This window comes from Branchiostoma lanceolatum, chromosome 1, assembly GCF_035083965.1.
Source record: "Branchiostoma lanceolatum isolate klBraLanc5 chromosome 1, klBraLanc5.hap2, whole genome shotgun sequence".
Classification (NCBI taxonomy): Eukaryota; Metazoa; Chordata; class Leptocardii; order Amphioxiformes; family Branchiostomatidae; genus Branchiostoma; species Branchiostoma lanceolatum.
This window is the reverse complement of record NC_089722.1, coordinates 42,547,619-42,558,585: the sequence shown is the minus strand read 5'-3', so window position 1 is coordinate 42,558,585 and position 10,967 is coordinate 42,547,619. Positions and strand designations below refer to the sequence as shown.

General features: G+C 43.1%; 2 protein-coding genes across 2 annotated transcripts; both read left to right on the top strand.

Annotated features, from left to right (window-relative positions):
* The first annotated feature begins 476 nt into the window (after positions 1–476).
* On the top strand, positions 477–3,886 carry LOC136427035 (scoloptoxin SSD14-like). Its single transcript, XM_066415757.1, has 4 exons — positions 477–715; positions 2,402–2,619; positions 3,140–3,335; positions 3,718–3,886. The coding sequence occupies exons 1-4, from the start codon at positions 507–509 to the stop codon at positions 3,884–3,886; spliced, it is 792 nt and encodes a 263-aa protein (XP_066271854.1). The 5' UTR covers positions 477–506.
* Positions 3,887–5,165: 1,279 nt separating this feature from the next.
* LOC136427024 (glutathione hydrolase light chain 1-like) lies at positions 5,166–10,765 on the top strand. Its single transcript, XM_066415746.1, has 6 exons — positions 5,166–5,337; positions 5,887–5,965; positions 6,920–7,029; positions 8,051–8,181; positions 10,074–10,202; positions 10,622–10,765. The coding sequence occupies exons 1-6, from the start codon at positions 5,166–5,168 to the stop codon at positions 10,763–10,765; spliced, it is 765 nt and encodes a 254-aa protein (XP_066271843.1).
* The last annotated feature ends 202 nt before the right edge of the window (positions 10,766–10,967 follow it).

Here is a 10,967-nt window from a genome sequence, read left to right as displayed (position 1 = left end):
AGAGCAAAAATTAAGAACTGTATTATTCGATAAACCGCATACTCTGCGTGTTTAGTTTATTCATATATTCTTCCTGATCAAGTAGATCTATAATGTTAGCAACTTTTCTTAATCGCAACTTGATTGTTGAGAGTCAACATGTCATGTAATATCATTTTACTTACTAGTTTAAGTTCGGTTTTGCATGTAAAGATGCTATGATTCTTATTTTATGCACCTATTTGTCACAGTTAGTTTTTGTATACAATATTGCATAACTTCTGTAATGTTACTTTCAAGTATTGCTCCAACTTTCGTATGATGTTATGATTTAACTTACTTTTCTTCTTGGTTGTAAAAATAGGTGGAGGTGAATAAAGTGGTGAAAACAAACAAATTCTCAAGCTATCCAGAAGATGATGGGTGCGGTTCTTCAGAAAGGTGTACAATTAAGTATGTTCCGCCCGAGGCCAGGTGTTGTCTATACGTGTGTCACAGTCTAGTGGTTAGCCGGTCGGGAAACAGCCATGCAAGTCGTCGTGAAGCACATGTGTATCGCCGTTGTGGCTTTTCTCATAGGCTTTGCTGTCCAACTTTACCTCAGACCAACTCAGGTGACGGAAGAAGAGGGAGGAAGGTGCCGTGGAGCCGGGCCTTCTGAACGGGACGCCGCGGGAGGACCGTATGAACATGGCGCGGTGGCCTCCGACTCGGCAGAGTGTTCTCGCATTGGCAGGTACTAGTATAGTTATAATCATAGGTCTGACGTCACAGTTGAGTAAGCAGCACAGGACCCCAAACTCAGAAGACCATAATTATGCAGCCTAGCTAACATTATTTAAGATATTTCAACATGAAAATTTTGGGCTAGAAAAAACAGGTACGTTGTTAGCTTCCAATTTCGTTAGGAATTGCTCAGTTCACCAGTTTTTACGGCTTATTCATTACCCATGTAGTTATGTGGATAATTATGCAGTTCCGGATCTTTACGATCACGGTAGACAAGATTACAAGAAGGACCTGCGGGTTAAGGATATGCCACTACTACAATGAATGTGGTGATTGGTCCATAAAAAGTGCAAGCAAACAAAGACCCGAACGAAGGAATTAGCCGTCCCCAAAAAAACATTGTCTGTAGATACTTCAAAACAATTCCTCAAAACCTTGTTCATTAACTTCATTCACATGTAGAGTCAATTCTATGTCACCGAGAGGGTTTCCAGATGATATTGCTAATAAGGTTGCAGACCACAGTATTTCTCCTATAGGGATTTATATAGTTAAGGATCCCAAGGTGAGATGCTTCGACGCTTGAAAATTTATGGAAAGGTGCAGAATTAGGGTACCAAATTTTTATATGCTTGACTTCAAGGTTCAATCTACAAAATATCTGCAAAATGAGGTTGAATTTGCCGGCTCGTTCTCTTTTAAAAGCCACTTTGATATGCCCCCCGGCGGAGGTCACCGTACTGCAGGCGACTTACAGTAGTCGGGCGGCAACAATATCCAGGCGCGAATCCAACCCGACCGAACAAACATCGTAATCAAACTCGTACTGTCTCAAAACTGACGTATTCCTCTACCATTCACCACAGTTTCAGCCTCGCTAACGTGCACAGAAGAAAAACTATGGCCTTTTCAAGTAATGTGACGCACTACTTCATACCCGAACTACTATTGTCCACGGGGGTCGCCCATTAATACTGTGTTCTGCGACCATAAGTTTGACGATTTTAGATAAAAGACTATTTCAGTCAAAATTGTTCTAAATTGTTCAAACAATTAAGAATGAAAGTTTGAACATGTTTGAAGTCATCTAGATATTTTGGAAATATTTTGAAAGTAATTGCACACATGTCTTTTTATTTAGAACAATTTTCAAGCATCCGTGTCATTGTGTCACTGTTGGAACATGTTCAAACAATTTGCATCATTCTCCAACTGGTAGATTTGGGTAATTGCCCCCATAAAAGCAGGTGCTAATCGCACTCTATTGTCTACCTCTCTATATTTTTAGATTTCACGTCTGGACTTTTATCTTGGGGTGTCTATGACACCTAGGCCTAATCTCCTATACTTTGAAAGGATGTGTGAAGCCCTGTTCCATGCCCACTGACCCAGTTACCAGCCCACTGACCCAGTTACACAATGTTTGTATAATGTTAGAACATGTAGAAACAAATGATGAATCTATGTTGCAACAGTTTCGAAAATGATACAAATAGCATGTGCAATGTTAGAAACTTGTCTAACATGTTGGAACACAGCAGAAACTATTTAGAACATCAATTAAATGTTGGCAATTGTTCTTAACAGTTCCTTATCTCCATCAGATTGTTCCAAAAGTTTTGCAAATATTAGAACAAAAGGCAACAAACACCCACGGAATTGACTCTACTGCTTCCCATTCTCTTTGTCTCAGAGACACTCTGGTGAAAGGTTCCGTTGTGGACGCCGCCATTGCTACCCTCCTGTGCCTGGGCGTCGTGCAGCCTCATTCTCTGGGGCTCGGCGGGGGGTTTCTGATGACCGTATACAACAGAGATACAGGCACGCCACAAGTCATCGACGCCCGTGAAACTGCCCCTTTGGCATCCCAAGAAGACATGTTTGCAGAGAACCCGGACCTAGCTGTAATGGGTACGTCACAAAAAGTCAACTTTGCATGAATTCTATCAAGGCTAATGACTAAATAAGGCAATCGCAAATCACGGACAAATCACTAGTATCTCTCTTTAGGTCTTGAACATTTATCAAAGAGACTGTGGAATTCTTTTCGATATCGACATGGGCTTTAGTGTTTTGAACCAGAAATAAGCATTTGCTGGCAAATATAGACAAGATCACGTCTGAGTGTCGCTTATGTCTGGGAAATATCGTAAGTAGGTGACACAATTTGTAGGAGTGAATGTTGTTATTGGTTACTATTAATATCAGTTGTCTTTATAGTGGAATTCTGCGAGTTGCAAATACTAAAGAGCCGACTAGTAATCAATGATCATGGTACTGCAGCAGTCAAATTGTTGAGGCCTATGTCTTGGCTGAAATCAAGATGGCGACAAGTCAGCATTTAGACTTGCCGTAACATTCGAATGGATCCTATAAAACTCTTATGAATTCCGTAAAATTCATATGTTTCTGTTGTTACATCATTGCCCAGGTGGGATATCAGTTGCGGTACCAGGTCAGGTCCGCGGGTTGTGGGAGGCCCACCAGAGGTACGGGAAGCTGCCGTGGAGAGACCTGTTCCAACCGGCAGTCCGACTGGCAGAAGAGGGGACCTGTATAGGGAAACATCTCGCGAGAGCCATGAGAGTTAGGAAAGATGACATCCTGGATAGCAAGTTCGGCCTCCGGTAACTTTTCATTTCACCAAGTGAAGACTTGTCAATGTTCTGACGCGTTTTGATTTTGTACCACAGTGTAGGGAGGTTTTGTTTTCGGTGGACCCGTGTGCTTGGTTGTGTGCCCGTATTCATTTGAGTGTCAGGAAAATTGTGTCACAGCAGACTGACTGGATGTGGAATCAAATTGAAGGTCAAACTTGTTAAACCGCAGGCTGGGTTCCTTATCTTAGGCACGCTGGAGACATTGACAAGAAGTTAGGTCAAAGGTCTTTAGAAGGCATTATGTCATTTCCTGTCTTCAATTTACCGCCGTAAGCTTATGATATCATGCTAATACTATGAGTTCTTTTAGTAACCCTTTGTCTGCTTGTCGTACCTTTTTGCTTTACAGTGACGTATTCTGTGACGAGTTCGGCGCCTTGCTTCGGGAAAACATGACTGTCAAAAGACCACAACTCGCTAAGACGCTCCTTGCGGTTGCCAATGGTGGTGCAGACGCCTTCTACACAGGCGAGATTGCAAAGGATTTGGTCAAGGACATTCAAGGCAACGGTAAGTAATCGTTTATCAGTGAGTAACAATGAGTCTCATATATATCAGCTAATTTGGTGTTATTTTATCTTATCTAGAGATTCATAATGTTCATAACATTGTAGGCGGCATCATTACGGAGCAAGACCTGCTGGACTATCGGGCGGAAGTTACGACATCTCTCAAGACGTCACTTCCGGATGGACTAGTCCTGCTGACGTCAGGGCCTCCATCGGGAGGATCACTCTTAAGCCTTACTCTGAATATCTTAGCTGGTGAGTTGGTCTATTCTAAGGACACTACAAGCGTCAAGACGGACAATACATTACAGTTTCTGACGACGACACGTGCATATTCATCATAAACTCATTGTCTGTATCTAGACAATAACTATAGATAAACAGATAGATGGATAGATAGAAATACGGATGGCTAGCTAGCCAGATAGATATAGACCGACAGATAGACAGACGTATAGATATATAGATAGATAGATAGATAGATAGATAGATAGATAGATAGATAGATAGATAGATAGATAGATAGATAGATAGATAGATAGATAGATAGATAGATATCGATCCAACAAACAAGCTCTAGTCCAACTATAATGTCGTACTTATGTACAACATATCATACATACAGGTTATGGACTGAGTCCCTCGGCCAGGGAAAGTGTCTACAGCGAGGTCCTGACGCACCACAGAATGTTCGAGGCCTACAAGTTCAGCTTTGCTCAGGGAATGGCGCTGGGAGATCCCAACTTCGTGAACGTTGAAGAGGTAAGGATAGCTAGATCTGTCTTTCTATCCGTCCATCTACCTATCTAGTTTATATCTTATGATCTACCTGTCTGTATCTGTCTGTATCTGTCTCTCTCTCTCTCTCTCTCTCTCTCTGTCTCTCTCTCTCTCTCTCTCTCTCTCTCTCTCTCTCTCTCTCTCTCTCTCTCTCTCTCTCTCTCTCTCTCTCTCTCTCTCTATATATATATATATATATATATATATATATATATATATTATATAGGGAGTCTAGGGACTAGGTAGGTAATACTATTATTAATTAAAAGGGGTATTCAACAGCAAAACCTGGTGTTATTTTCTAAAAGATCACTTTTTTTTTCTGAATACAAAATCAACCGAAAACCAAGTCGAAATCTATATCTACGAAGGGCCAAAGGGGAGTTTTGGATAACACTGCATATACAACACTAGAATACACTAAATGATTTCTCTTACAGTCGAGAAGTTATCTTTAAGAATATTTCTAGCAAAATGCTGATCGTTTCCCCTTAAGCTCACGAAAAGGATGGTATCGAAAGACTTCGCGGCCGAACTCCGGGATAAGATCGACGATGCCCGGACGTTCGACAGCTCTTACTACGGCCTGACAGCCCCCAGTCCCGACATCAGGGGGACTTCTCACGTGTCCGTTCTGGGGCCAAACGGAGACGCAGTGTCGGCCACCAGTTCCATCGGACGTTTGTAAGTATTCAGCCCGACTAGATTATGCTTTTAGAAACCCCCCATGCACTTCTAGCAGGTCCCGACTAAATCACGTTTCTAGCAAAAAGAAAACTCTCCCACGTGCTGGGGCCAAACGGCGATGCTGTGTCGGTCACCAGTTCCATCGGACGTTTGTAAGTATTTAGCCCGACTAGATTATGCTTTTAGAAGCCCCCCATGCACTTCTAGCAGCTCCCGACTAAATCACGTTTCTAGCAACGACAAAAAAACTCTCCTACGTGCTGGGCCAAACGGAGACGCTGTGTCGGTCACCAGTTCTATCGGTCATTTGTAAGTATTTAGTCAGACTAAACTACGCTTCTAGAAACTTAAACCCCCCTTGGGCTTCAAATAACTTCTGACTAAAGCACCCTTCTGGCAAAAACTCTCCCACGTGCTGGGGCCAAACGGCGATGCTGTGTCGGTCACCAGTTCTATCGGACGTTTGTAAGTATTTAGTCAGACTAAATTACGCTTGTAGAAACGTTAACCCTCCTTGGGCTTCAAATAACTCCTGACTAAAGCACCCTTCTGGCAAAAACTCTCCCACGTGCTGGGGCCAAACGGCGATGCTGTGTCGGCCACCAGTTCCATCGGACGTTTGTAAGTATTTAGTCAGACTAAATTACGCTTCTAGATACGTTGACCCTCCTTGGGCTTCAAATAACTCCTGACTAAAACACCCTTCTGGCAAAAAATCTCCCACGTGCTGGGGCCAAACGGCGATGCTGTGTCGGCCACCAGTTCTATCGGACGTTTGTAAGTATTTAGTCAGACTAAATTACGCTTGTAGAAACGTTAACCCTCCTTGGGCTTCAAATAACTCCTGACTAAAGCACCCTTCTGGCAAAAACTCTCCCACGTGCTGGGGCCAAACGGCGATGCTGTGTCGGCCACCAGTTCTCTCGGACGTTTGTAAGTATTTAGTCAGACTAAATTACGCTTGTAGAAACGTTTACCCCCCTTGGGCTTCAAATAACTCCTGACTAAAGCACCCTTCTGGCAAAAACTCTCCCACGTGCTGGGGCCAAACGGCGATGCTGTGTCGGCCACCAGTTCTATCGGACGTTTGTAAGTATTTAGTCAGACTAAATTACGCTTCTAGAAACTTTAACCCCCCTTGGGCTTCAAATAACTCCTGACTAAAGCACCCTTCTGGCAAAAACTCTCCCACGTGCTGGGGCCAAACGGCGATGCTGTGTCGGTCACCAGTTCCATCGGACGTTTGTAAGTACTAAGCCAGGCTAAATCACGCTTCTATCAAACCTCTAGCAACTACTAGATAGCAGACCGAGATGTTTGTGGGAACGACAAATAAATGTTTACATCAAGAAGCGTTTGCACTTTAATTTAGGTTAATGATTATACATTTACGTTTTATGTGTTCTGGTGTTTTTTATATAACACTTTTAGTTACCACAAACCGTCAGGTGGGAATTCGGCCATTTAGAAATGTGACCCTAACACAAACTCATTCTTCGTTGCTAGTCTGTATATATATATATATATATAAATATATTAGTTCTAATTCTAAGCATTGTGCAAATCTATCTGCAGCTTCGGTGCGAGATTCCGGTCTCCTTCTACTGGCATCATCTTCAACGATCACATGGACCTCTTCACAGTGCTGGGGGAAAACAGAACGCGAATATATTCCAGTAGTCCAGGTATTCTTGATCTTCAACGTACGATACACTCATTAGTTAACTTTAAACAATGTTTGCCGCTAGATGTGCAAATGTTAGGTGTGGCAGATCGTTTAGTGTAATATAGCCAGCTGCTGCCTGGGAAGCTGGTGTGCTGCGGTCAAGAGTCACAGTTATATTCGTGACGTACTGATTTAAAAGGTGCAGATTCAAAATTTGATGAAAACAAACGGCCGGCAGCAACAGATGACAATGAGCACAGAACGCAATCCTTCATGATTACATTTGAACAGAAATACTGCTTGGTGGCGTGAAAGAAATAATCCAACATAACTGTTACTGGCCTTGGAAATGTCTTTTGAATATCAAAATTAAGAATGCCAAAGTTTAAGCTTTAGCTACAAGAACGGTGGCTTGCTAAACACATTTCCGGCCATCACTTCTCAGACTCACTCACAGTGACACGTGACTCTGAGGAAAAGTGACGTCAGGGGAGGGTCAAAGGTGCATGGAAATGGTCAGTTCGATAAGAAGATTCACGGTTTGAAGTACGCAAGCGCTAAATCAAAGGCGAGGCATATATCAGGGGCCTTCAACTTTGACATATTACCAAGGACGCATCACGCGGCGCATTCGCCGATTTCACACTTCCCAAGATGCACCAGTAGGGTGTCGTAAACTCCGCCACTGCCCATTTTGCGATAACTCTTCTTAGCGCGCGCGAACCAACAGAAACACCAAGAAGGAGGGCGGTTAAGCTGCAGGAAGGTACGTTTTTTGTTTTTCTTTTCTGTATTATCTCCCCAGTAGATAAAACATGTAATTATGACATGTTTGATGAGAATCAACACAAAATACGTAAATTCTTGCAGCTTTACCGCCCTGCTACTTGGGTTTTCCGTTGGTTCGCGCGCGCTAAGAAGAATTATCGCACAATGGGCAGTGCCGGAGTTTACGGCACCCTGCTGGTGCATCTTGGGAAGTATGAAATCGGCGAATGAGCAGTTCAAATAATGACCCAGCTTATTCCATTGCTTCCCAGGAGACACCGTGCAGCCGGGGAAGCGCAGTACGACTTCAATGAGCCCGACAGTCGTCCTGGACAGCAGCGGTGACGTCAGACTGGTGATCGGAGCCTCGGGAGGAAGGAACATCGTAACAGCGTTGGCAGATGTAACTATTGCTGTCGCTCAAATAAATATCGACTAGCCTAACAATTTTTTTATCTGATTCACATTTGTCACAGGTAGTCAGTTGTGTAATATTATCTTTGATTACTGTTTTAAGCTTCTCTTTTGCATGTAATGATGTTAGGAATCTTATGTTATGCGCTATTTGTCACAAGTAGTTTGTTTCTGTTAAAAAATGTTGTGTCGCTTCTGTTAAGTTACTTTCAAGTGATGTTCCAACTTTATAATGATGTGGTGATTTTAACTTAAGTTTGATGTAAAAAATTCATTGTAAAAATCGGTGGTGGTGAAAAAAGTTGGAAAAAAAACAACAGCGTTGGCAGATGTAACTATTGCTGTCACTCCAATAACTAACGAGTAGCCTTTGTAATGCTACGGTCACAATTGCGCCGGTGCCCGTAGGGTGTGTAGTCCCGGCCGGGCCCTGAAGCCACAGAGTTGGGCAGATGTAACTATTGCTGTCACTCAAATAACTAATGACTAGCCTTTGTAATGCTACGGTCACGATTGCGCCGGTGCCCATAAGGTGTTCAGTCCCGGCAGGGCCCCGAAGCCACAGATTTGGGCAGATGTAACTATTGCTGTCACTCAAATAACTAACGACTAGCCTTTGTAATGCTACGGTCACGATTGCGCCGGTGCCCGTAAGGTGTGCAGTCCCGGCAGGGCCCCGAAGCCACAGATCCGTCCCGGTGGACTGCCGGATATCGGGGGTGACTCTTGGTGTTCTCAAGATAAGCTTACGGCGTCTATCTACCACCGGGTCCCGGGTTGATTTTAACTGCGAGTTTAAGAACACCCGGTACCTGGCCGAGCCCCAAAATAGCCGGTAGCCACAGGGGGCCCAACGGGACACGTAGAGGTCACGCTTTGGTCACATTTCCAATCCGGGGCCCGGCCGGGCAGTCATTGGAAACGAAAAATATGATATAAAAGACAACAAAATACACAAAACGTACCAAAAATTATTCAAGAGCATAGCTTGTGCATATTTATTGACATACTATTTAAATTGTCATTTCCACAAACAGCCCGGCCGGGCCCCGGTTAGGAAATGTGACCCCAGCATTAATCATAAGGATGTTTCAAATTTCCTAACTCAGAGGTGTTGGCCATCGACCATCTTGGGGCCCGATTTATTCCGGATATCAATTGATCCACTTCCTGCATGATATCATTAATCAACTTTGAAGGAAAATGTTGTAAAAATATAATACTACGTTGATGAAGGTTAGACACGCCAAAAATAGTTACTCAGGCAACTGGATAAAGTTTTGAAACAGTCAGACGTTTCAGACTGCATCCGCTATCTTTCGTCAGTGACTAAGGAAAGATCTGGCAGAACCAGGTCTTAATTTTACCAAAATTCTGAATAGATATGTTGATGAAGTGAAGACAATTTCAGAAGGTTCAAATAGAATGGTAAGTCAAGGCAAAGCTGTAAGCTGTTGATACTAGTTAAATTTTTACACTCTCTTTCTATTTGGCCAGTTTCTACTATTTTTTAGTAACCTGTTGTGGAGCCTGGTCGAGGCTAGCGTTGTTATGGAATGGAAAACGGTTGGTTAACATATGCCCAAAAATGCGAGAATGATATTAATAGGTGAATATGTATACGTAAAGGACTGCTTTGTCATTGGAAAAATACCGATACTAATGACTAGCCTCACTCAATTGTAACACTACATCAAAGACTCCTTCTAGCCCTTATAATATTAGTGATTAGGATGCCAAGTTTTCAATATTCTATACGTTTATTTCTGTATTATGTTTTAATAGTTGTTGCCATACATTGTACAGTGTGCAGTGTACATTTGTCGTGCAATAAAGGTCTCCTGTAACATTCTGTATGCCAATGCTCCATCACACACACAGGTTATCGTTCACCACCTGCTGCTGGGCATGAACATCTCCTCTGCTATAGAGAAGCCTCGTCTCCACCTGGGTGTGATTGAAGGGGTGGCCGGCGTGGACTATGAGAAAGGGAGACCGTTCACGAAAAAGGTCGGTCAGGGATTTATTTCTCGCGTCCAGAAACGTGAAATGTGCATCTTTAAGTATGGCGAGGGGAACAATAAGATATTCTTCAACTTCACTTAACATACAGAAAAAACTAAACTTTTGAAACTTGAAATTTCAATCCTGGGTCGGTATAACTTGCAGTACTTGGGATCATGATTGACCCTTTTTCTTTTCTGAGCTGATATTAGATAAGTAATATTGTTGATGCGTACATGATGCACTGTCGTGCGGTAGGGCCGGACAACCATGAACACAAGGGGTCAATTCAACGAACTCGCTCCCAAAACATTTCGCAACAAAGAGTGAAATCACCGTTCAGGAGTGAATTTACTGTTAAGCGTTGACCAGTAGACCCCATGTAGACCCCCGCTCAAAGCTGTAATTTGCTTCCATGTCGCCAGGCGGTGCTTCATCAGCTGGAGAAGATGCACGGTGAAGCGGTCCCGAACTACCACCAGGCCATGGTGCAAGCTGTGGCTCGGGAAAACTCGGCAATCTTCGCTCACTCCGACTCCAGGAAAGGCGGACTACCGTCGGGATTCTAGTGATACAAAAATCGCGAGCGTGTCCGAACCATTATCGGGCACATGATTGTGTGAAGGAACTTAGAAAACATATAACATAGATATTTTCGTCCACTACTACATGGTTTCTTCCGAGCGAGGAGTTTCAAAACATGAACAAGGAAAGGTTTTTGTACGTACCTGTTTTATCAGTAATTTGTTTTTCTGTTTTGAAATCCTTTCA